At 44.6% G+C, this 27,162-nt stretch overlaps 1 protein-coding gene across 2 annotated transcripts; it reads right to left on the bottom strand.

Moving 5' to 3' along the window:
* Positions 1-234: 234 nt before the first annotated feature.
* On the bottom strand, positions 235-27,162 carry Mapre1 (microtubule associated protein RP/EB family member 1). 2 transcript variants are annotated; one of them, XM_052724857.1, is made up of 7 exons: positions 27,031-27,162; positions 22,283-22,406; positions 13,615-13,760; positions 12,004-12,211; positions 8,484-8,605; positions 4,519-4,671; positions 235-1,934 (listed from the first exon to the last, which is right to left on the bottom strand). In XM_052724857.1, the coding sequence occupies exons 2-7, from the start codon at positions 22,401-22,403 to the stop codon at positions 1,878-1,880; spliced, it is 807 nt and encodes a 268-aa protein (XP_052580817.1). In that variant the 5' UTR covers positions 22,404-22,406; positions 27,031-27,162; the 3' UTR covers positions 235-1,877. The 2 variants fall into 2 exon arrangements, with proteins under 2 accessions (XP_052580817.1, XP_052580818.1); XM_052724858.1 differs by lacking the exon at positions 27,031-27,162 and adding an exon at positions 26,772-26,860.

Here is a 27,162-nt window from a genome sequence, read left to right as displayed (position 1 = left end):
AAAGCAGGAATCTGGGGAGGTGGAGATAGATTTGGGAGTAGTTAGCAGGAGTAAGGAGTGAATATGATCAAAATATATTATATGAAAAAAACTAAAAATTAAAAAAAAAAGGGCTCACTTCTCAGCCTTATGTCTGAAATCAGTTGAAGACCCTGACCCTAACTGATGTATGGCTATCTTATCCCTAAAATTAGAAGCTTACACCCAAGGCAAGACACATTTCAGAAGACAGGACACTCTTGAAATACAGAATTTTATTTAAAAACTGTTTAAAGTAGAAAAAAACCCTGTCAAGAAAGACCAGGTGGAAAAATGGGTTCCCAATAAAATGGAATTTGGGGGCAACAGAAGTCTAAAAGGCCACAAAGGAGAAATAGCACCACTGTCGTTTGAACAATGGCTAGTTACTTGCATTTTTTTTTTTTTTTTTGGCATTGTTAATCACTAAATCTGGATTTTCCTCTGAATTCCACACAGAGCATGCACTACATAACAATCTGTCATAAAATACCTGTTTTCTACACACAGCATAAGACAAGCTACCACCAGAAACAAATTAATACAAACACATCAGGGGCTGAACAATCTCAGTAGTGGGTAACATACATTTTGCAGAATTCTGCCAAACAAAGAAACTGAATAGGCTGTGGGCAAAGCAAATGAGGGAGAATTAAGGAATGAAGTATTTTAAATATTAATATTTCAGTCATGGTACTGTATATTCTAAAAAATAAAAAAAAAAAACATTTTAACATTTAGTAACACACTAGAGAATTTTATCTCCAAAAAGATTAGTGCACTGGCAAAGTATTCAGGTGACAAGGAGAGCTGTGGACAGCAGACACCGAACACCCCAGCCTCACAGAGCCCAAGGTGACACTGGCCTTCACTGATCACTCCTTTGCCAGAGGTCCAGAAAGAACTTGCAGCACGATCACCAGCCTGCTGTATTTACAACACTCAGCAGCAAACTTAAGGAGCCAGAGGAGTCCCCAGAGGTCAAGGGGAGCAGAGAAGAGAACGTGTTAAATGTAAACTTAAAAGACAGTACAATGGGACTCAGCGCCCATTCAAATCCCAGAGATGTGGGCAAGTCCCAGAAACACAATACACAGGAACTTGGAGGACTGTTTGAAAAGTCCTCAGGGGAAAGCCCAGTGAAGACTGAGCTCTGTCTCAGGCACTGCAGGGCCAAGACACCCTCTATCTACCCAAGCTACCATGCTGCTTGCTTTTATAGCAGGGATGTAACCAGTCAATGATACCAAATGGCTTTACACAACAACTTTTCAAACCTTCCTTCTGGGCCAAAGACTACATCTGTGAGATTCAAGAGGCCTTGAAAGGCCTGTGACAGCAGGTTCCAAAGGGTCTAAAGTCTGGCCCTTCCTTCCCAGACACAACATCGGACACACAAAATCTCCTGTCATGTTATATTTTATATTTTGAAATATGGAAGCATATTTTAAATACTCTTAAGGCATTTATTTATTAAAACGTTCTCTGCCAGAATTTCACATTAGCTTAAAATTCGTTTCAGTCTTTACATTTCTCTGAGGTTATCACCTCAATGTATCACAAAACCCCCTTCTCCATCAGTCAGTGTGACCAGCATCCACATGAAGGGCCCCATGGTTGGCCTCTCTGTTCCCCTGGTGAACCAACTAGATGTTAATACTGCTCTGCTACAAGGCAACAGCTCCTAACTCAAACTCATCGGAAAGAGACTTCTGCAAAGTGCACTTTGAAGAAGAGGTACTTTTTGCTTATGAAAAGAAACCAGTGAATCCTCTAAGAATAATAAAAGGGAGTATTTAACAGTTAAGCACATGATTTGGAGTGAAGAAGTCGGATGTTGCTCTGCTGGTCCAGGCTGCTTAATACTCTTCTTGTTCCTCCTGTGGGCCCCCTTCATCAGGTATCACAAAGCCTTCCTGAAACGGGAAATGAAAGTGGGGGAAAGCTATTACTCAACAGTTAGTGCCAGTTCCTCCCTCTGCTCACTGATTCACAATTTAATAAGCCTCTCCATGTAGGCAGTTCTTCCTGTCTCACACATACCTGGCAATCAAGCACATAGACCAGGTGACCACTATTATTTTTTTTAGACAATAGCATCATTTCTTTTTTGTTTGTTTTGATTTTTGATATAAGGTCTCCCCTATGTAGCCTTGTCTAGCCTGGAGCTTGTTTAAACATAAACCAGGCTGGCTTCAAATTCAAATTGCCCTGTCTCTGCCTCCTAAGTTCTAAGTTTAAATGTGTGTCCACCACACCCAACAACAGCACCATTTCTTCTTCTTCCTTTTTTCTTTTTTTTTTCAGACAAGGTTTCTCTGTGTAGTTTTGGTGCCAGTCCTGGATCTCGCTCTGTAGACCAGGCTGGCCTTGAACTCACAGAGATTCACCTGGCTCTGCCTCCCGAGTGCTGGGATTAAAGGTGTGCGCCCCCACGGACTGGCTAGCACTATTTCTTAATGTCAAAAGCTACACACAAATTTATCTTCAAAGCATTAAGTAATAAATATTTATGTGCCTCAATGTATATTTAAAATATGCATTCCCTCAAAAGTACTTAACTCGCCAGGCGGTGGTGGCACACGCCTTTAATTCCAGCACTCGGGAGGCAGAGGCAGGAGGATCTCTGTGAGTTTGAGGCCGGACTGGGCTACAGAGTAAGTTCCAGGACAGGCTCCAAAGCTACACAGAGAAACCCTGTCTCAAAAAAACCAAAAAACAAACAAACAAAAAAAAAAGTCCTTAACTCTAACTCCAGGAATAGTGGTTCACACCTGTAATACCAGCCCTCAGTAGGCTAAGGTAGGAGGATGGCCATGAGGCTGAGGCCAGTCTGTGGCTAGAGACCCGAGTTCCAGGGCAGCCCCAGGTAGAATAAGACCCTGCCTCAAAAAATTCCTGGCAGAGCACTTAACTACACACAAGACAAAACTGGATTCAATCCCCAGCTACAAAACAAAACAAAAACATTTTTTTTAAAAAAAAATGACATTTAGGGGCTGGAGAGATGGCTCAGCAGTTAAGAGCACTGATTGCTCTTCCAGAGGACCTGGGTTCAACTCCCAGCACCCACATGGCCACTCCCAACTGTGTGTAACTCCAGTTCCAGGGGACCTGACACCCATGGCAAAATACCAATGCACATAAAATAAAAATTAAAAAATAAATAAATAAATAAATAAATAATAAATAAATGACATTTAAGCGGGCAGAGTAGCATGCACATGTAATCCCAAAATTCAGGATGCACAAACAGGAGTTCAAGGCCATCCTTAGCCACATAGTGAGTTCAATTCCAACCTAGGTTATGAAACCCTTGATCAAAAACAAAAAACCTGAAGTTGACTATCAAGTTCAGTATCCTAACTGGGTGTGGTGGCTCACACCTGTAATTCTAGCACTTCAAGAGGCTGAAGCAGGAAGACTGCTAAACTCAAGGTCAGCCTGGGCTATCTCAAAACCAGAAAGTCTAGTATTCTGCCGTTCTAGTGCTGCCTTCACGCATCTGTCACACTCAACACCAGTGTTGAACCAAAGTCCTGCGACAGCAGGACAGGACTGGCCCAGGGTCAATGAGAGCTGGGAAGCAAAGAGCAGGGCAGACTCATGGCGCCTCCCCTGCTCATTACAGGGCACACTGCACGTCCGTACAGCACAGAATGGCCACACTGCTCTACCGTAAAAACACATCTTGATTTTTCTTAGTAACTAAATCTCTATAGCTTAAAGTAGTTAAGATGTACTTTCACTAAAAGACCAAAGACTCTTAGATCTTCATCATCTTTTTCATTTCTAAACATGATGCGAATTTTAAGGATTTATTGCAAAAATCAGCAGCTTTTCAGTCATCTGTCTTAATCCTCCAAAAAATTCTAACAGTATGTTTAGAAAACTACTAGTTTATATTTGTGTAGTATTACACAGACCTTGTGAGGTGTGTGCAATCACAAATACTGAGAAGCAGTGGACACAGCCAGGTATCAGATCCTAAACCCAGGAGGAAGAAAAGCAGTCTTCTCTAATGAATGAGTATGTCACGACTAAAGGCTATGTAATAAATAAAGATGGCTCCAAAGACAATCACAAAGGGAGCCAGCCAGGCAAGCTCTGGGAGGGAGGAGCAAAGGCACACACACCCTGGCAGCTATGGGTGGGCGCAAACGGGAAGGACCAAGGACTGCCTGGGTCCTGATAATGGCAACAACACCTCCACTGGAGTGGTTGAGCTGCAAGGGTGCGAGGCCTATAAACTACAGGCACTGGACAAGCCAGCCTCTTCTCTAGTCTACTGCTTCCTTAAACAAAGACACAGGGACTTCAAGGGCTGAAGCTAGCTAGGCAAGATGCTCTTTGGCTAACTTCCAGGAAATCAAAGATGAATTTTTCTGGTGAACCCTACACTGGAACACAGGCACCAGCACAAAGTGAGCTGAAATCAACAATGCTAAATTTTTTCTTAGTGGCAGAATGGAAACAGAACACCTCCAGGTGAACACGTACATCTGTGGCATAAAGAATATCTACAATCCTCTGCAGTACAGGGTCATTTTCCCCCTCGTTCTCTTGGCAAATCAATTCAATGTTCCTTAGCTTTCCGAAGTAGAAGTCTCTCTCTTTCTCCAAGTCTTCAACAGTAAGCTTCAATACTTTGACCTGCACAAAATATTGAAAACAGTGAGCATTGGTGTACCAATAAAATATCAAACCCAAAAATGACGTGGTCTTTGATCAAAATAAAACATAAGCAAAAATCCAGTTCAGTTTAATGTTAATTTTCTTCAGCCTCAGATAAAAAATATATACTAGTTCACAGCAACCTAGACTATGAGTTGCCAAGAAAGAGAAGACTATAAGACTACACCTTAGAGTCAGGCATGGTGCCATATGCCTTGAATCCCAGCATTCAGGAGGCAGAGGCAGGCTGACCTCTGTGAATTTGAGACTAGCCTGGTCTACTTAGTGAGTTCTAGGACAGCCAGGGCTACACAGATAAACCTTTTCTCAAAAAAAAAAAAAAAAAAAAAAAAGCCAGGCTGTGGTGTCGCACGCCTTTGATCCCAGCACTCGGGAGGCAGAGCCAGGTAGATCTCTGAGTTCGAGGCCAGCCTGGTCTACAGAGCAAGATCTAGGACAGATACCAAAACTAAACAGAGAAACCCTGTCTCAAGAAAAAAAAAAAAAAAAAAAGACAAGACAAGACAAAACTGTACCTTAAACTATTAAGGAGCTTTTCCCTGAAATGAGATCAATGGAAAACTTCAGACTGACTGAGATGGGAGTAGAACCCACAACCTAGCTTAGCAAGATCTCTGTGAGTTCTAGGCCAGCCTGGTCTAGATCCAGGACAGGCACCAAAATTACACAGAGAAACCCTGTCTTAAAAAAAAAAAAAAAAAAAAAAAAAAGAACGAATGAATGAACAGAGGGGAGGGGAGGGGAGGGGAGGGGAGGGGGAGGGAGGAGGGGAGGGGGGAGGGGGAGGGGAGGGGAGGGGGGGAGAGGAGAGGAAAGGAGGAGAGAGGAGAGGAAAGGAGGGGAGGGGAGGGGAGGGGAGGAGAGGAGAGGAGAAGGGGGGAGAGGAGAGGGGGGGAGAGGAGAGGAGAGGGGGGGAGAGGAGGGGAGGGGAGGGGGGGGGGAGGGGAGGGGAGGGGAGGGGAGGGGAGGGGAGAAATTAAGAAACAAATCTTAGCCAGGCAGTGGTGGTGCACACCTTTAGTCCCAGTAGGCGGATCTCTGTAAATTCAAGGCCAGCCTGGTCCACAGAGTGAGTTCCAGGACATCCAGAGCTATATACTGAGACCCTGTCTCTAATAATAATAATAATAAATCTTGTAATTTGGATCTGGAGAGATGGTTCACTTACTGCTCCTGAAAAGGACATGGGCTTAGCTCCTAGAACCCACATGGTGACTCACAACAACCTGTAACAACTCCAGTTCCAGGGAAGAGCATGCACCACCTCTGGCCTCCTCCTCCAGGAGCTCCTGAACGCTGCTAGTGCACAGAAACTCACGCAGGCACACACGTATCCACACGGCTTTTTTTAAGTACAAATCCTGACAGTGTGACACACACCTGTAATCCGGAACTTAGGAGTCAGGGAAGAGGATGGTTAGTCCCGCCAAGACAACTTAGGCCACACATAAGACATTCTAAAGACGCTTTTTTAAGTAATTGTGTCCACAACGACCTGCCTATCAACCAAGGATGAGTAAGTACTACAAGGTAATTGGCATAGAATGCAGCGCTGTTCTCAGCCTAACCAACCTATCTGGCTCCATTTCTCCATTTATCAAGGGCTAAAAAGTCAAATGCTTTCAGGGAGGCCAGACAGAACATCGAACAGACTAGGGTTTAGACTTTGGCAACCTGAGGGGAGCATAAAGTTCTCCTATTAACTTTTTTTAAAGCTTATTCATGTCAAGAGCCAGGTACATTGGTTCACACCTGTAAACCCAGCACTTAGAAGGTAAGGTCCAGGCAAGTCAGGACTACATGAAATTCTAGCAAAAAACAAAAGGGATTTAAAAAAAAAAAAAAAAAAAAGGTATCAGGCCAAAGTGTTTCTGTGGCAAGTACAGACAGCTGGGTATGAGTGTCTGATTCTCACTTTCCAAGGTCAAAGAAGAAACTGGCTAGTAGAAAGTCAGCCTCCTGAACCCCGACAGTCAACAGAGGTCCACAACTATCCAGAGCTCCAAGTCTTCTCTTCAAAACCACAGCCTACCCAATCTCAACTACTGAAACCTATTTTAAAATTCTCTCCTATGTTTACCATCAATTTTCCCAGAACAATGATAATAAATACCAATCTCCATTGCAGGATGCAAGCAAAAAACCTCAGTGTACCTCCTCAATTTCCCATTCAGTACCAAACCTACACTATGAAGCCGTAAGTAAATCCTTACTATACTGTGTTCATCTGTAAAACCTTACAAAAGTATTTAGTGCGTGGCATGAGCAACTATAAAAACATTAGGTAATTCTGTATTTCTGACCAATGTTTACGCCCTTGCACTTTTCCCTGAAGCAACTGCTTCTTCTAAAACAGTGGTTCTCAACCTCCCTAATGCTGTGACCCTTTAATACAGTTCTTTATGTTGTGGTGACCTCCAACCATAAATTTATTTTCATTACAATACTCCGTAACTGTAATTTTGCTACTGTTAGGAATCACAATGTAAATATTTTTGAAGACAGAGGTTGTTGAGAGGGGTCATGACCCATAGGTTAAAAACCAGAAGTTTCCTTTTTCTGATGCATTTATTTCTTACACAAGCCAAAAAGCTCTAATTCATGTGAACGTTTAAAGAACACTGCAGCATCTACTCCATTCTATCCAGACTATAAGAACAATAATCAGAACTATCTTTTGTCCACTATCACTTATCCCAATGGAGTCTATACCAAAGACCATTCCAGACACCTGAATTACTGTGAGCGAGTGTTAGCTCACATCCAGGCATAGTGATACACATCTGTAATCTCAGCATTTGGGAAGCAGAGGTTGCAGCATGGCCACAAGTTCAAGGCCAGCCTAGTCTGCATAGTAAGATCCTGCCTCAAAAGAAAAAAATGAACAACAAAAAAAACCACCCACAAAGAATTAGCCCCCAATTCACACATGAAGTATTTAGTCCAGAGAGGCTAACTGATAAGCGTCAGTGAAACGGTGGCAGAGCTGGTCTCAGTTACTCCTGTGCTCATCACGAAGAAAACTGTCTGTACCTGCAGAATGCAGGGTCAACCTGCCAGCCAGGTGGCCTCAGCTGATCACTCTCTTGTATTTTTTTTCCTGCAACCGCCTCCTCTGAAGTTTTCCTCCACAACTCTGTATTTCACAGTAACAGTGCCTAGTAGGTACCTGAGTCAAAATAATCACCCAAAAGCAACGAACAAGGGTAGGATTAATACAAAGAGGATCAACAGTCCCCAGTTTGTTTTTCTGATCTACCTCCAGTCACTTAACTGTGAAGAACAGAACCAGAAGAGCAACAGGCCTTTCCTAGCCCTTCTATTCTCAATCTACAGAAAGGATCTCTTTGTTATCTTTCACTCTCTTAATCCCAGAGAATCCGAGGACATTCCAATGAGGCTCAAGACTGACTATGATCCACACTGTGGATCATAACTGCCTATAACTCCAGCACTAGGGGATCCACTGACCTCTTCTGGCTTCTGTACACACATCAGACACATAGACACATAGACACACACACACACACACACACACACACACACACACACACACACACACACACACACGAAAAAAAATAATTTTTTTTAAAGTTGATTTCCAGATACACATAAGTTTCTGTGGTACTAGGGAAGCCTGAACCCTGTTCCACTCTGCAGCCAAAAGCTCACACATCAAGAGGACTGATCAGGCAAGCAGAGAAGCCCTGCCCTCATGAGAGAAGCAAGAAACCCACAATGACAATGTCAACAACACAAGAGGAGCATACCTGCTGCATCAATTCAGCTGCTTCGTCGTCCCCATTGCCCACACCAGGATTCTTTCGCACCATCCCCGGGCCAGCCTTAGGAGCTGCAGTAGTTCTCTGTGTTGCAATGGGTCTCTGCGGAGCTGAGAGAAGACTAACCATATTAGGAGAAATTTCAAAAACAGAAACACACAAAAAGCAAGAAGTCTGTGATCAACTGCTTTCCACAAGTCAATGAAGGGAACTGATATTAGAGAGCCCAGATAAAACAGTACAACATCCCTAACACAAAGTGGTTCTTATCCTGGCAGTAGACTTAAGTAGCAATTTTAGCAAGCTCCTTCATGCTGGGGATAGTCCTCCAATGAGATCTTAACTCTGTTGCAGTGAACTGTCAGCTAAGAGGTATAATCACACTGGTACATACAATGATGGACCTTAACCCACAAGCAGGCAGTTTCATGGATCAAAGGCAAACCTTGTATCAAGAACAGATCACAATCCCAGCTGGCACTGGAGTACTCTCTGCTCCATCTGGAAAACTAGCTCCCTCTAACTTATCGCCTCAGACTCACGGGATTAGGTAAGGGAAGGAGCTCACAAAGCCTAGGAGTAGAGCCTGCCTTTCCCACTGTAACTTCAGAGCTCACCTTTTAGATGTCTACGGGGTCAGGAGAGAAAAAGAACCTCAGTGACTAAGATTTACAGATCTCTCAGTGTTTAAAAGCAAAAGGCAGACAAAGCAGTGACAGCAAAGAACCTGCAAGTTAGCATAACTAAGAATGGGCTGCTTCAAGATAAATGCAACACTTCTCACTTCAGCTATTCATCTAGCAATCATTCTGTAAAACAGACATCATGCCAGGCTTAGAAATATCCTATCTTCCCAGCACCCCAAAGTCTATATCACAGACCTTTCATCCAACCACAGGCATTTCCTCTGGATGGCAGGCACTCTTCGGTACCTGCTTATTCTGAACACTAAATGTTTACTACAAGTCATCTGAAATATGCTACGTCCAAGATTACCTATGCAGTCGCCATTCTCAACAGCTAAGGACTATGAAGTACACCGTTCTGAGGGCAATCAGAACCCTCCTACACCACTGCCAGTAGATGGCCGATGGTATGGCAGTGGCCAGCTGCTCTGGAAAACAGGCAGTTCTATAAACACTTTCATGCAGTCCAGGAATTCAGCTTCAAAATACACTCTTGGGTATACATCCAAGAGAAATAAAAATGTATTCCACACAGAAACTACACATGAACTTCACAGCAGTATTACTCCTAACAGTCAAACTCCAGCAACAACTCAAGTGACCACCAACAGACAAATGAGATATTCCACACAATGGAATATTATACTGCAATAAAAATAATCAAGTACTAAGCCAGACTGCTTGGGAGAATAAAACAAGAATATCACAAGTTCAAGGACCAACTGGGCAATTTTGTAAGAGCCTGTCTCAAAATTTAAAAAAAAAGGTATGGATGTAGGGGGCTGATATGGTTCAGAGGCACACAGCTTCCCTAGCATGTGTGAGACCAGGCGGGGAGGAGAGAGATACAAAAAGAGAAGTACCAGCTGGGTGTGGTGACACATACCTTTAATCCAAGCTTTTGGGAGACAGGCAGACAAGTCTCTGTGAGTTTGAGGCAAGCCTGGTCTACATAGTAAATTCTAGACAAACCAGAATTACACAGTGTGACAGTCTTAAAAAGTCAATAAATACTACAGCACAGATGAACTTTAAAATTATTGTGCTAAGTAAAGGAAGCCAGACACAAGATGGCACATATCCCATGGTTTCGTTTATAGAAAAGTGTCCAAAATACGTGAAGCCATAGACAGAAAACAGGTAAGTGAGTATCTAGAGCTGGGAAAGGGAAAAAAAGTGGAGGAAATGAACAGTGACTGATATTGAGCACAAACAGGTTTCTTTTTAGGTGATCAAAATGTCCTTAAATTGTCTGTGGCAATAATAGTTATAAAATTCTTTGATTTAAAAAAAAAAAAGTTGCCTGGGGCAAACGTGTACACCTTTAATGCCAGCATTTGGGAGGCAGAAGCCAGTCTGGTCTACATAGTGAATACCAGAATAGCCAGAGCTACATAGTAAGACATGGTTTAAAAAAAAAAAAAAAAAAAAAATCACACACACCAAAAAAAAAGGTGAGGGCTTTTCTAAGCTTTGCTGGCTTTCAGTCAGTAAAACGCTTGCCTTAGAAGCCTCAAGACCTGCGTTGTATTCCCAGAATCCATGTAACAATACAGGCTTGTAATCCCAGTGATGGAGAGGCTGGGCAGACAGATCCCTAGTGCTCCCTAGCAAGGAAGCTTAGCCTATTAACCAAGTTCCAGGCCAATGAGATATCTCAAAAAGCAGGTGAATGGTACCTGAGGAATATCCAAAGTTGTCCTTGATCTCCAAATGCACTGCACATACATACATACATGAATACATGCATGAACCTACACACACACACTGAGGAGCTGGAGAGATGGTTCAGAAGTTAAGAGCACTTGCTGCTCTTCCAGCGAGCCTGGTTCAATTCCCAACTCTCACATGGTGGCTCACAACCATCTATAATTCCAGTTCCAGGGAATCCAACACCCTCTTCTGACCTCTGAAGGCACCAGGCATATATGTAATACACACATACATGCAAACAAAACACCCATACACATAAAGAATTTTTAATTTTTTTTTAGGTTGAACATTTTAGGAAGGTAAATTGTATGGTGTGTGAATTCTTTCTCAATAAAGTTATTCAAACAAAATTCCAATAGGTGGAGCAGGAGGAACAAAGTTTAAAGTCATCCTTGGCTACAGTGAGTTCAAGGTCAGCCTGGGCCAGAGGCCCATCTCAAAAAAAAAAAAAAGACCTCCATCTTTAGCAGGGAGTGGTGGCCCAGAACGTATGTACATAGTCTATGAATATACTACCAAAAAAAAAACATCCTGGGAAACCAAAGAAGCCCATTTTTAAGATGCTCTCTACCATCCACTTCCCCCTCCCTCCTAAACCCAGCTAGCAGCAAAGCAAGCCATAATAGGCAGAGAAGGCTGGCCCAGACTGACGGCATGATGATGCAGCCAGCCTAGAAGAATCCCTGAGATCTAGAAAGCTCTTGAGGTCCTGAACTTCAGACCTAACTGTAACTTACCCTCTTGGGTCTTCATAAAATGCCCTAATGTCCCATTTAACTAAAGCTCTCTTATGTGAGCTAGCATAAGTAATTCTATTACATCCAACAAAACAGCCCTTAGGTAACGCAGTATACAGTAGCTCATCCAGGCCAGTGCAAGTGTGAACTTCCCAGTTTAGAAAGAAGACCTGGGGGCACGGAAAAGAGGGTCCCGTGGAGCTGCAGAGCACAGGCGCGTATCTGCCACATGCAGAACCCATGTCCCTGTCAAAAGCACAGGGCAGGCCTATGGCTACTCCTGACTCAGGACTACAGCATAGTTCTATGTGGAGCACCTCTGCCCAATGTTGAATGAGTGGAGTTAGTGGAACCAGGCTAATGGCTGTTTACCTGCACTGCCGGAGCTGAGAGGTTTCTTCGGTTTACTCAGAGCTGGAGCCACAAGAGAAGGAGCCACTGCAGTTTCTTGACCTTGTCTGGCGGCTACAGGGTCATACTCTTTTCCATCATAATTGGCATCAAAAAACTTCTTAAACCACTGAACAAATTCAAAATTGTCCTGAAATTTTCCTTTTACTAATTTATCCACAGGAATTATCTGCAGAGAAAGATCAAGACCGTTTAGACCAAAGCAGAGGCTTTGCATCAAACCTACCCACTCATCAGAACAACCCAAGTTTTGCCAAAATGAGGAAATGTTTTAGAGATCTTACTGCCAAGATCAGTTGCCTTCAATACAGTACCAACCCTTAGTCACTCCACAGAAGGGAGAAGAAAGCCGAACAAAAAGGAAAAGGGACCAGGGATGGTTCAGTGCCTGCCTGGCTGCCCAAGGCCTTGTGCTGCATCCTCAGCACCACAGGGGAGCTAAGTCATAGCCACACATCAAGACACACTGAAAGGCAGCAGACGGTTCACTGTACCATAAAGAGAAATACCCTGACTGGATGCAGTGGCACACATCTGTGAACACTCTAGGAGCTGAGACAGGAGCATGTCAAACTTGAGGTCAGCCTAGGCTACATAGTAAGACTCTATCTAGAAAGGGAGGGGAGAAAGGGAGAAAGGGAGGGAGGGAAGGAAGGAAGGAAGAAAGGGTGAGTGGGTAAAAAACAAGTCAAAATGCAGGGTGGTAGTGCTTGCCTTTAATCCCAGCACTCAGGAGGCAGAGGCAGGCAGATCTCTGTGATCTCTGGTCTACAGAGCTAGTTCCAGGACAGCTAGGGCTGTTACAGAAAAACCCTTTCAAAAAACAAACCAAAAAAAAAAAAAAAGAAGTAAATCTAGAAATTAATATAGTTAGGCCTCAGACTAGTAGAGATTTAAAAATACTTAAAAAAACAAAACACTACTAGTACGTGTTGTGGAATAATCTTTTTGTACACTGTGAAGAAATGTCACTCAGATTGGTTTGACAAAAAGCTAATGGCCAATAGCTAGGCAAGATTTTCACCACCGCCTGGCCAAAAAAATAAATTTTAAAAGAGCCAGCAAGGCCAGGTGTGGTGGCCTTTAATCCCAGTACTTGAGAGAAAGAGGCAGACAGATCTCTGTGAATTTGAGACCAGCCTGGTCTACAGTGAATTCCAGTACAGCCAAGACTATATAGAAAGACCCTGTCTCCAAAAAAAAAAAGCTGGGCGGTGGTGGTGCACGCCTTTAATCCCAGCACTTGGGAGGCAGAGCCAGGCAGATCTCTGTGAGTTTGAGGTCAGCCTGGTCTACAGAAAGAGATCCAGGACAGGCACCAAACTATACAGAGAAACTCTGTCTCAAAAAAAACACAGGGTGGGGAGCAGAGGGATGGCTCCATGGGTAAAGACACATGCTGCCAAGCCTGATGACCTGATTCCGCCCCCACAGGTGTCCTTTTGCATGTGCATGTACAAACACACACACACACACTCACACACAAAATCATTTTGTTAAAGATATCTAAAACTTAAATAAAAATTTTAAATACAAGAAAGAAACCTAAGCAAAGGAATAAGAATCACTTACTTTGTCAACACCCATTCTCTTGAAACCTGCTTGGAGTATTTTGAAGTTCTGGATGTACTCATGTTCTAGCTTAGCTTGGAATTTCACTTTCTTCAGAGCAATGGAGCCAGGGAAGAGCATGTCCATAAACTGACAATATGCAGCCCCTGAATCAACAGTAACACAAAAGAAAAATTCAATAAACTGGGTAACTAAATGCCATGTTTTCCCCCCAGACAGAATCTCACTATGTAGCCTTGGTTGGCCTGAAATTCCCAATGTAGACCAGGCTGGCTTTCGACTCAAAGAGATCTGCCTGCCTCTGCCTCCTGAGTGCTGGCCCACTCTAAATGTTACTAGCAAAAAAGCATGGTCATCCACATCTACTTAACCCAAATACAATCTGTTAAAGATAGGTTTCATGTGGCCTAGAATAGGCTCAAACTCAAAGGAGCAAAGATAACCTGGAATTTCTGATCCTCCTGCCTCCACTTCTGAGTGCTGAGATTTTTAAGCATGAGAAAATGCACCCTATTATCTGTGTGGAGCTCAGGGGGAAACCCAGGGCTTAACGTATACTAACCAAGTGCTTTACATTCCCAGGCCCCAGATACCATTTTTACAATTTGTACAGTGGACCACAGACAACCAAAAAGATAGGGCTACAAAGACAGTTCAATGGTTAAGAACATACACAGCTCTTGCAGTGGACCCCAGTTTAGTTTCCAACAGCCACATCTGGTGGCTCTCAATCACCTGTGACTTCAGCTCCAGGAAAATCTCACACCTCTGTGGGCAACAGCACATATGTGCACAAACACACACACATAATTTAAAGTAACAGAAACACATGTGCAAAACACACACACATAATTTAAAGTAACAGAAACACATGTGCACAAACACACACACACAATTTAAAGTAACAGAAACACATGTGCACAAACACACACACATAATTTAAAGTAACAGAAACACATGTGCACAAACACACACACACAATTTAAAGTAACAGAAACACATGTGCACAAACACACACACATAATTTTTTTTTTTTTTTTTTTTTTTTTTTTTTTTTTTTTTATGTGCACAAACACACACACATAATTTAAAGTAACAGAAACACATGTGCACAAACACACACATAATTTAAAGTAACAGAAACAAATACTTTGGAGGACAGAAGATTTTTATATTAATGCAAAATCAATTTATAAAAATCTATTAACAAAGGGCTCGGAGAAGCTGGGCAGTGGTGGCGCACGCCTTTAATTGCAGCACTCGGAAGGCAGAGCCAGGTGGATCTCTTTGAGTTCAAGGCCAGCCTGGTCTACAGAGTGAGTTCCAGGAAAGGCGCAAAGCTACACAGAGAAACCCTGTCTCAAAAAAAACCTGTCTCCTGCAGAGAACCTGGGTTTGATTCCCTACACCCACACAGCAGCTCACAATTGTCTGTAACGCCATTTTCCAGGGAATCTAATGCCCTCTTCTGGTGCCAAGGTACCTGGTGCACATGTAGTGTACAGACATGCATGCATGTAAAACACTCATATACATAGTAATTTTTTTAATCTATTAAAAAATAACAAGGGGTCCTATGTTTGGTTTTAGAAATATGTAGCTCTGGGAGACCTGAAACTTACTGGAGAGCCCAGGCTGGCATGAACTCATAGCAATCCCACTGCCTCAATACGGAGTGCTAACTCAAAGCTGGTTTTATCTGACAAATTCTCTAACATACTTTCAATTTGGAAAACAGGAAGAAAACGAAGGTTGCTATGAAAATCTAACTCTTTGTTTTTTAGTTTTTCGAGACAGGGTTTCTCTGTGTAGCACTGGCTGGCCTCGTTTTCACAGAGATCCACCTGCCTCTGCCTCCCAAGTGCTGGGACTAAAGGTGTGCACCACCACTACCAAGCTGGATGTCTTAACTCTTGTTAGAAATTGTCATAAACAACCACTAGAAAGAAAAATGAATGCCCAGAAAAGGAACAAGAAAAAAAGAGGCACCACATTTTCTAAATCTTCACAAAGATACAGACTCACTCCTGTCCTGGGTGCAGTGGCGCAGACCTGTAGCTCAGCACTGAGGGCAGGAAGCTGGGGCAGGCAGACTGACTCGGTGAATGGCTCCGTACCTAAAGGTGCTACTCTGGTGATCTGAGTTCGAGCCCTGGAACCCAGGTAAACAGAGAGAGAACCAATTCCGCAAAGTTGTTCTCTGGTTTCCACCATGCCATCATGGCACATGCATGTCCACATACATACATCATACACACAGTTTTTGTTTTGTTTTGAAGCGGAGTCTTACTATGTAGACCAGGCTGACCTTGAACACACCTTGAATGCCTGCTTCTGCCTCTTAAGTGCTGGGATTAAAGCCACTCACCACACGTGCACAATATTTTTTTCTTAGAGCTAAATAGTAAACAAATATACTGACCGACCAACTAACCACTTAGCAGCCAAAGTCACCTGCCTCTTAGTAAGTCTGCTCAAAGAATCATTAGTTTTTATTTTAGAACTCAAAAGAATCCTTAGAAATACTATAATTTTTAAAAAATAAACATGGGAGTTGGAGATGTAGTTCAGTGATAGTGCACTTGCCAAGTACAAGGACTCTGAGTTCAAGCCTCAACACACACACACAAAAAGAAACTTAAAAACAAAGGACCAAAATATGTGGCCCAATAAATACCATAGAGACCAGAGACCAACCTTAGCATCACATTGAGCACCTGATTCCCATGCATGGCTGTTCACATTAGAAGCCAAAAGGGGGGTTGAGGATTTAGCTCAGTGGTAGAGCGCTTGCCTAGCAAGCACAAGGCCCTGGGTTCGGTCCTCAGCTCTGACAGACAAAAAAAAAAAAAAAAAAAAAAAAAAAAAAGAAGCCAAAAGGACACCATACAGTTGAGAAAAGCAGCATTTTCTAGAAGGGGAGTATACCATGTGGCTACAATCTCATTGACCAAAATAGTGTTAATATATATTTTTTTTTAGAAAAAGGAAAGAAAAAAAATTAAGGTCCCACTAAAAGAGTTGGGGATAGAGCCCAACAGCAGACAGCTTCCCAGCTGTGTACGAGGATCCGGGGGGTTTTGTTTGGTTGGTTGGTTGGTTGGTTGTTGCAGAGACAGGATCTTGCTACATAGCCCAGGCTGGTCTGAACCTCTCAATAAACCCTCCTTCCTGCAACTCTCCAACGCTATTCTCAAATTGAGTACTACCATGCCCAATCCTCCTATCCTTCTCATACATGCCTCAGCTAGAAGAAAATAAAAATAAAAAAAAATATCAAGGTAAAAGGGGGTGTCCTTTCCAGTCTCTGCCTGACTGAGACTAGGGCAAAGGTCGACAACCCAAGCAGAGCTTCAAGATAGCCCAACAATCTCAGCAAGACAAGTCCACTCAGCCTCTAGCTTGACAGTGTGAACTAATGGGAGGAGACTAAGGCAGTGTCAGGGTGTCCACTGGCTGTCACAGCTCCACTCTGAGACTCTGTTTGGGAACAGAGACCACAAAATACAAGGCCAAGACACAGCCCAATACCAGACAATTTCTTATCTCAAGTGTACTGATGTTCACCCTGCTTCAGTTCAGGGCACTCTGGGAAAGTCTAATGAAAATCCTAGCCAATGGTACACAATTGTAATCCCAAAACTCGGGAAGCTAAAAGAGGTGCATCAGGAGTTCAAGGCCAGGCCAAACCCAGAAAAGGTCAGATAAAATATAATCTGTAATCCCTGCATCCTAGAGCAGACAGGAAGGGGCCCCAGGGAATTGCCTGGAAGCTGTGGGCCCAGCCTGGAGTACACAGAATGGCAGAAAAAGAGGAATCCCTGCCTCAACAAGGTAGAAGAGAATCAACTCAAGACCTGTCCTCTGACCTCCACATGTACACCATGGCACACTAGACCCCTCGACACCCATACAGCACACACAAAATAAGTAACTCCAGTGCTTTAGTGTTAACATACACAAAACACACATGACTACTAAACATGAGAGTGTTTAGGCTTCAAAGAGCACCTGCAACTTGATCATCTTAGATGATGAATAAAATCTGCAGAGAGGGCTGAAGAGTCATTAATACAAACCTTAAAATTCAAGCTCAAAGTATTTTAACCAGGGAAAATACTATTTTGATTTTTAAAGCAGTAAACAGAACTGTATAACCAGCATTTGACTTGCTTGTATGTTACTCACTGTTAACAGTCTGAGGGGCAAGAATCTGGAAACAAACTACACAGCCAATCCACCAACAGAAGATTGATGCAAAGAAATTAATAGTACTGCCCACCAGACAAAGGGCGGTAAAAAGCAACTCCTGGCTCCTTCTGGACAAAAGCAAGCTTGCTGTCAAAATCACTGTGTGTGAAGACACTCCTTCTCTGAGAGTATCTACGACAGACCTGACTGGCTAGCACTCCAAAGTTGATCCCTGACAGAACACAGGAAGCCTCTTCAATCAGCCTGCCAGTGTCACCAAAGTTCTCACTTGGAGAGTAGAATCAAGCAAGGGCTCCTTACTCTGTGAGCGGGTAAGAGCTAAGGGTTCTGACAACACTCAGTCACTTCACAGCCAGCAGCACGTTACCAGGGAAGGACCCCCAGCTTTGTACTGCTAGAGAAAAATCTATCCTTACCTCCTAAAGACTGTGCTTGGTGGAAATGTCTGGTCTTTTTGATCCACTGCTTATTAGAAGTTCATAAGGAAGAATCAGACCCAGTGCTGAAGCACCGCCCCCACAGCTCTTCAGGAATAGTCTGCAGCTTATCCAGTGTGGTGTTGGGCTACAAGTGAGAGCTGCCTTCAAAAGGCCAATATGAAACATGGTGCAACCACCGACATACTCCAAGAGTCATCCCACGCAGCTTTCAAGAGGACAACAAGCAATGTACAGAATTGACTAACACATCAGTTAAATGTCTTATACTCAACACTTTCTACTAAGGAAAAACACCTTATCTGGGATAAGTGGCAGAAGACAGAAAAACTGAAATACTTCACAGAGTTTATGGTAAAAGAGTGTCACTATAACTAATTATACACAATTCTCTTCCAAATGCCTCTGTAAAAATGTAACACATGCCATGTGTAATCAATCCCTTAGTAATACTATACAGGTAATCCCAACATGTGAGAAGTAGAGGCAGGAGAATGACCACAAGTTAGAGACCACCTTGGCTATAGAATAAAACTTCATCTCAAAAAATGGTAGGGTGGGGACTACAAGTTAGAAACCAACTGCCCTTGGCTACAGAATAAAACTTGGTCTTAAAAAAATGGTAGGTGGGGGCACAGTAATCAAGAGCACTGGCTGCTCTTTCAGTAGACTCATTTCCCAGAACCCCATCAGGCAGCTCACAGCATCTGTAACTCTGGCTCCACGGTTCCAAATGTCCTCCAAACTTTCACGGGCATCTATGTACATGTGACACACACACACACACATACAAACTAGGTTCAAACCCCGGCTCTGCAATGTCTAAGCTATGCCCCATGGGCAATCTCCTCATCTTTAAAATGAAGAGATCTCTACTCACCACCAGGGTCTGACAGATAATAATATTACAGGGACCCTGACAACAGCCACGCTGGTGAGCCAGGACGACTGCCCCAGTTCACAGCTGAAGAAACAGTACAAGAAGACCATCAAAGAACTCATCCAAGGTCACATGGCTCAGAGCAGACTAAGGCCTCTTCATGCCATGACACGTCCACGACAGCTCCCAGTCTAAAGAAGAGAAGCCTGAGGCCAGATCGGGACGTGCACAACTTATCTACACAGGAAGAAATGCATCTTCTAACTAAGTGAGAAATATTTTGGACTGCATTTATAGACAGAAAGAAACAGGGAAAAACTTCTAGTGAGCAAGCAGTCTCCAATGAAAACGAAGATGACCTCACCCCCACATTACTCATTACTCACAGCACGAGGCAAACAAGTGCTTTAAAAAGCCTTCAACAAACTGTGGCACAGCAAAAAAAGCTGAGAAAATGAATAGGAGCTAGAGGTCAGCAGCACCATTCTGAGGCAACCTACTTTATAACAAAACAAGGTTAGAAAAGGCCATTCGTTCTTGGGAACCACGAGTTACTGTATTCCTCATATACCGCCTCCCTCCGAACACCTGTAAAACAGATTGGACCTCACAGAGCACAGGAAGCAAACCAATGAAACCAGGAGTAAGAGCCCCTCCCTGCTCAAAAAAAGGGAAGTACAAAAGCTGAGCACCACAGGAAGCAGCTAAGGAATGGCAGTCTCTTTAAATCAACCCACATGGCAACAGTCAGTTAAGAAAAAGTCCAGTGCAAATAGGGTGGAGGGACTGAAGAATACAGGTTCTTGATTTGGAAAAAAGTTCAAAGCCGTATTGCACTCTTGGCTCTATATGCCTAGATTCATTACTCAAATTCTCTAAGCCATCTTTCCCATCTGAAATCGGAAGTACCTGTACCTTCCTCTTGGAAAAACACTGAGTTATTTGAGATGTTTGAGAAATGTTTACATAGCTGAGCCTGGTTGTCCAGGCTGTCTGTAATCCTGGCTTCTTAGGAAGCTGAGATAGAAGGATCATAAATTCTAGGCTCCACGGTGAGTTAAAGCCAGACTGAGCCATTCAAGAAGATACTGTCTCAAAATTAAAAAGGGGCTGGGACTCATGCTCATGCACTTGCACAGCATGTGTTAAGTCCTGGGTTTAATCACTAGTACCAAAAAAAGTTATTCACTAGAAGAAGCAGGGTTCTGATTCTGGGTCATTAATAAGACTTTCCCCCCAGTGCCGGAGACTGAACCCAGACTTGGGCATGCTATCCAAGTGCTTTTCCACTGTATTACATCCACATCCACTGAAACCAGAATTTCAGTAGTTAGAGCGGAAAATATCCAATCAATCATTCTCTCTCTCTCTCTGTCTGTGTGTCTGTCTGTCTGTTTAGGGGGCGGAGGTGCTTTTGAGAAAGGGTTTCACCACATAGCCTTAGCTGACCCAGTACTTGCTATGTAAGCTATATAGACTAGACTGGCCTCGAACTCAGATCTGCCTGCCTCTGCCTCCCAAATGCTAGGATTAAAAACATGTACCCTCCCTCACACCCAGCTCTGGTATATATATTCTTGACTTCATCTGCTAACTGTGGAAGATCCAGTTTTATAGCCCTGACATGCAAGGCTGAGGACATGGCTCAGTGGGTAAGAGCACTTGCTCTCCAAGCACAATGAAGACTATCTAAGTTTGAATCCCCAACACTCATGGTAAGAGTCAGGCATGGGGGCTGAAGAGATGGGTCAGCAGTTAAGAGCACTGACTGCTCTTCCAGAGAACCTGAGTTCAATTCCCAGCACCCACATGGCAGCTTGTGGTGATATTGTGTTCCCCAATATATCGTGCACCCTAATAAATTTATTCTGGGGTCAGAGAACAGAACAGCCACTAGACAGACATAGAGGCCAGAAAATGGTGGCATTCACACCTTTAATCCTAGCCTTCTGGAGGAAGAGATCCATGCAGATCTCTGTGAGTTCAAAGCCACACTGGAAATAGCCAGGCATGGTGACTCACGCCTTTATTCCCAGGAAGTGATGGCAGAAAGCAGAAAGGTATATAAGGCATGAAAACCAGGAACTAGGCTGATTAAGCTTTTAGGCTTTGAGCAGCACAGTTCAGCTGAGATTCATTCTGGATGAGGACTCAGAGGCTTCCAATCTGAGGAAACAGGATCAGCTGAGGAAGTGGCAAGGTGAGGTGGCTGTGGCTTATTCTGCTTCTCTGATCTTCCAGCATTCACCCCAATACCTGGCTTCAGGTTAGATTTTATTAATAAGACCTTTTAAGATTCGTGCTACAGCAGCTCACAACTGTCTGTAACTCCAGTTACAGGGGATCCTCACACAGACATACACGCAGACAAAACACCAATACACATACATACATACATATATATATATATATATATATATATATATTAGTTTGTGTATGGGGGGGTGGGCAGGGAGGACAGGATCTCAGTGAGTTCAAGGCCAGCCTGGTCTAAAAAGTGAGTTCCAGGAAAGGCTCCAAAGCTACACAGAGAAACCCTGTCTTGAAAAAAACAAAACAAGCAAACAAAAAAAAAGAGTCAGGCATGGTGTGCATGCCTAGAACTCCAGCACTGGAGGACAGGCGGGCAGATCTCAAGACCTCACCAAGCAGCCTACCCTGGACTGAAAGCCTAGCCAAAACAGCTAGCTTCCACCTCCGGTCCTCCAGTTCAGTGACAGACCCGTATCAAGGCAATTAAGGTGGAGAGCAACGGACAAGACACTGATGTCTTGATCTCCACACAGACACAGACATTCATACTCACACACTCTTTGGCAACCAAACTCAGTGCTCTGTGAATGCTAGCCAAGTACATTATCAACTGAGCCACACCTCCCAGTACTCAGCATGGATGGCTAAAAGAAAGAAACTATATCTCTTTGTGGCTCTACACAGAGGTCTGTGCAAACCCTAAAGTTGCTCTTAAAAGGTGGCCTAGTGAGCCAGGTATGGTGGCGTAATCTTTAATCCTAGGACTTAAGAGGCGAGGCAGGACAGCCTGGTCTAGAGTTCCAGAACAGCCAAGGCTATTCAGGGAAACATTGTCTTAAAAAGCCAAAAAAAAGAAGGGGAGGGGGTGGCTAGTGGATCCTCTTACCTGAACACAACTGTTCTATCTTTGTCAGATTCAACTGCAGAGATTCATTGATCCAAGCCAGCATGTCATGTCGACTTAGGTTATCACTGGTGACTGACGTCGAATACACATTCACTGCCATCTTCTACAACATGCAATCAAAGAGAGAAGGCTCCTGTTACGGTGAGCATGAAAGTGAGGGCAAGCAGTTCCCAGGTCACCCAGAACAAATCTCTACAAATACTCAATTTTAAGCCCAGCCTTCTTCCCTAAGAGGTGAGACCAGACACTAAGACTCCAGTCATAAGTCAGAGTTCCATGCATAAATGACCTGAAATAAATGCCCCAACTAGACAGTCTAAAACTTAGGCCCTATGTTAATAAGACTGATACACAATTACAAGCCACAAAAGGCACTAAGAGATTAGCACGTACTTTATGAAGGGAGGCTGCTACACAAACAAGAACATTCTGTTCAAAAACACTAGTCCAAGGGCTGTGGGGTAGTTCAGAGTAATAGAACACGTGTCCTGCATGCATGACACCTGCGCTCAATCATCAGCACCAAAGAAAATAGGAAACACAGGTGGGTGTGATAGCACCATACCTGTACTCAGGAGGCTGAGGCAGGACAAGCTCGAGTTCCAGGCCAGTGCAGGCTACAAAGGAAGACCTTTGAGTCCTCATCAACAACAACACACACACACACAGGACTGAGGGCACTGCTTTGCACCAAGGCCTTGGCCAATCCCTAGCAATCCCTATCTACTTTCACAGTTTCCAATAACCTAGGTACTGTACAGAGGTGAGGTCAAGTGACCACTCTCAAAGGCCCTGGCCCCTACTCTTCTCTGCTGCACTCCCTGGGGACTAGGGAGTGCCTGAACTCCAACAAAGTATGAGGTCTCTCGAAGACACTTGTTGCTGAGCTGACAATCCTGTTAAGGCCCTCTTCACTCTCTTCATTCCAGGGGGAAGAAAAGGAGGCCCTGAATATTTACAGCCAAGCCTGCCCAGCCCCATTTTCCCATTTCTCAGAAAATGCTACCCCTCACCTTTCAGACAGACTTCGAAAATAACCTTTTTATTGCCATGTTGCACAGGCAAGCCTCAAACTTCTAGGCTTATGTTATCCTCTTGCCTCAGGCTTGGGAGCAGTTGGGACTACATGCACCCATCATTACATTCAACTATAAATCTCATTTAAAGCACTAGTAAATGTGGGTGCCATACTCTATAAATACCCATTCAATAATTGCTATTCTTCGTATTTTTTTACTGTGTGTTTTTGTGTGCAAAACTTCCTTAGTTCTCTCTTTCTACCATGTGGTTCCAAGAGCTCAAATTCAGCTGGTCAGGCTTGGTGGCAGGCACCTTTACCTGCTGAGCCATCTTACTAGCCCAAACAGTAGGTTTTATAGTGACCCATGACACTTAGAATTGTCCTAATTCCCTGAGATGGGCCTTGCCACTGGAATGAGGGATGGAATTCACAGCAATTTACAACAACCTTGAGACCCCCCCCTCCCCCCCTTAGCTCTCCTGGGCACTTCACTCCCTCCACCTAGTAACTAGTGTGTGAGGGGCTCTTCCCACACTCATCTCCTGCACGGAGCTGCTGTAAGCCTTGAGTCACACGCTCTAGTGTGAGAACCAAAGACGGGGATCCTTCTCCTCCCGCAGTGACTAGGAGAGGGACTTATGAGCAGTGGTGACTAGGCCTACAGACACAGATGACTTGGCAGTCTATGCCCCATATCCCTGCCCTCTCCCCCACCCCCAAAACCCCACCTTTCACACAGTGCCTTGAACAGAGTGAGTGCTAGGTAAATGTGACGTGTTTCAGACTGTGGAGGAGGAAAGAGTGTCTACAGAAACTCTCTTCAGAAAGCTAACTACCAACACTCTCTACCCTCCCTAAAAGCAGCTGACAGAGGTAGCAAGAAGACAGCGGTGTAGCGCCTCATTCCACAGGGAAATCCTCCCTCCTGCTTCCAGAGCACTTCATTCAAACCCCTGGGACTTAAGTATCACACTAAAATTGTCATTATTCCTCCATTCTTGAGCTTCCCAGACCAGATGTAGGCCAGGAGGCAACTGGAGAGCCTGGGTTTGAACATGAGTCCATCCCATTAGCCATGTGACTTTGGGCAAGTTACTGAAGTCAGTGTACCGCAACTCTAAATTAACACGACCATCTGAAAAGGATCTCAGAGAGGTATGAAATAAGGAACATAACATAGCTGGCATTATATCAAACTTAAGTCACAGGAAGAAGTGGGGTCCGGGGAGGGACCGCCTCTCTTTTAAGCTATCTTTGGTGCTGAAAACTGTGCCTGATATCTGCTGCCAACACCTCTCAAGATCCCCTGCAAGCCCTCAAATTAGTCTGTCTCAATCTGTTCCTACACGGCAGCCAGAAAGAATTTTCCTGAATCACAAATCACATGAGGTATTTCTCTCCTGCTTAAAAATCCCTGAACAAGTAAAATGCATACTGTGTGCAGAACACTATTATCAAGTATCAGTGAGAGCCATCCAAACAAAATGACATGATCCCAGGCTGAGCACTTACAATCTATCTTGGGTATACATGTATACATTGGGTATTGTGTGTCTCAAGCTACCATAAAATGAAAGCAGCTGGTAAAGCCACATGTGTTTCCTTGACCACACCCCAGCTCAGAAAAGGTTAATGGCCCTTCACGATCATGTAATTTCAAACTCTTTCATTAGCAGTACATTAATACCAGGTCCCATGTGCTCCACAAACTCTGTGGCCACTAAATACATGGGATTAGGCACCCTGTGGATGTGCAATAAACATCCACTCACTCAACCAATTAATTGGCTCTTCCAGGCAGTCAAAACAGAGACTCTCTCTCTCACTCTTTCTGGTAAGAACGTCTGATGTCTGAGCCAGAAGTGAGGGCCCATGCCTATAAACCTAGCACTCAAAAAGCTGAGGCAGAGACATCACTCCAAGTTCAGGACCAGTGGGCCACACAGTGCATTCTAGGCCAGCCAGGCCTACAGAGTTAAGATCTTGTCTCCAAAAAAGTACAAAAACGTCCGATGCTTAGCCTTGGTTTAAGACCCCTGAGCACAACACACCCCACCCTTTTAGGGCTCTCTGAGCTAGGTATAACCAAAATGAAAACTATCCTTTCCACACACTCAAGTATCTCCCTTCCTTCAGTGACTCCCCTGGGAGTCTCCCTAACTCATTCTATCCTGCTCTTTCACACAGTAGCTCATGATCTAGCTCTGAAGCTGGATGACCTTGAATTCCTCATTCTCCTGCTTCTACCTCCCAAATACAAGGACTACAGGCATGTGCCACCTCACCTGGCTCCTCAATTCACTCCAATTCAGCACAGGCTGAATTACATCATATTCCTCTCCAAGGACCATCCCCAGTCCTATGGAAAGGCAAGAGGGAGGTGGCACTAAAAAACAAAAAACTATGTGACCCTGAATGAAACACTTCTCTTTTCCTCAGAAATGGCTTACCTGTAAAATGGGAAGACCCTACTTTCTGTACAAAGCTGTGATAAGGATTAAGAATCCGAGTGAACACCCTAACAGAAAACCACACCTCCTCCCAAGCATCCGTGTGCTGACACTTTGACCCAAGAGGCATGTCTGTTAAAATACCCTTTCTAGATGGGGGAGAAGGGGTAACACGGAGTCTATGAATCTGGACTGAGTTACCTGCTGGGCAACATAAAGCAAGTCATTTCACTACCTAAAGTCTCAGATTTGCCTCTGCAAATGTCGACAAGCAGAGAGCAGCTCAGTGACCCCGTGCTTGCCCGATGGGAGCGTGGGGGAACTGGAGTCAACGCCCAGCACCACCAAGAAAATACAATGAACAAAATACATCAGAGGGGAAAGAAAGAAAGAAAACGAAGATAACATATCCTCGAGACAATGTGACTATTCAATGACACAATGCGAAATCAAGCTCTAATGGGCACTGCACACAGCAAGTGCCCATTAAAGAGCTATCTTGATTAATGCTCTTCAAGACATCCATCCCACCACGGGCAGACATCAGGCCTCGCTTAACTTCCCTCAATGGGCCTGCCTCCAGATCCTCATCTCCAAGGGGCAGAGGTCAGGCTGCGCCCTGCAGTGCTAGTATCACCCTTTTACAGTAATTACAGAAATTATCTTGGCCATGTATTCATTTTCTTGCTTCCTAGCTCTCTGCCCACAAAGCAGACTCCTAGAAAGCATGTCTTTGCCTGTCTACTCCCTGATGGAAACGGGGCCTGGCATCCACGAGGCACTCAACAAACCCCGGCTGACGGCCTTACATTTGCCAGGCACCGCGCTGAGACCTTTCTATGCTTAACCCTACTGTCCCCATTTTACAGATGAGGAAACCGAGACACAGGGAGGCTGAAGCGTCTGCCTCAGGTCGCACTCTGGGGTCCAAACACCGCAGACCAACTCCCCACCCATTATGCAACGACGCCTCCTACACCGAGGGTCCCCACCTCACCCCTCGCGCACACCCTCCGGGCTCAGCCGCACAGCCAGGACCTCGCCGGTCGCCACTAAGTGGCCCCCCACTTCCGGCCCACGCCCCGCCCCCGGGACAACGGAGCGCGCGCCCCCCCCCCGGCCCAGGCCGCGCGCCGGGTCACGGCTCCGCCCTTCCCCCCCGCAGCGCCCGCGCGGCGCCGCAGCGCTCACGAGGGAGGGCCGCCTCCCGTGAGTTCCCGGCCGCGGCCGCCGCCCGGGCCCGCCAGCCGCCTCACCGGCTCTCGGGGAACCCGCGTCCACTGATCGCGCGCCCGGCTCCGGTTCCGTCTTCGTCTCGTTCAAACCGTCGGACCCCGCCCGCCCGCGCGCAATGACTTCACACGCACCCCGCCGTGACGCGGCGACGC

This window comes from Peromyscus californicus, unplaced genomic scaffold (genome assembly GCF_007827085.1).
Source record: "Peromyscus californicus insignis strain IS unplaced genomic scaffold, ASM782708v3 Scaffold_7__1_contigs__length_154581171, whole genome shotgun sequence".
Taxonomy (NCBI): Eukaryota; Metazoa; Chordata; class Mammalia; order Rodentia; family Cricetidae; genus Peromyscus; species Peromyscus californicus.
Note: the sequence above shows the minus strand (reverse complement) of the source record. Positions and strands in the feature narration are given on the sequence as shown.

What these genes read in the sequence shown, in the direction of transcription:
- Mapre1 (XM_052724857.1), bottom strand. Translation starts at nt 22,403, where the DNA reads ATGGCAGTGAATGTGTATTCGACGTCAGTCACCAGTGATAACCTAAGT. An exon ending in GATAGAACAGTTGTGTTCAG is followed by an intron (nt 13,761 to 22,282) that starts GTAAGAGGATCC and finishes CTGTTGATTCAG; the next exon opens with GGGCTGCATATTGTCAGTTT. An exon ending in AGAGAATGGGTGTTGACAAA is followed by an intron (nt 12,212 to 13,614) that starts GTAAGTGATTCT and finishes CTTTCTCTGCAG; the next exon opens with ATAATTCCTGTGGATAAATT.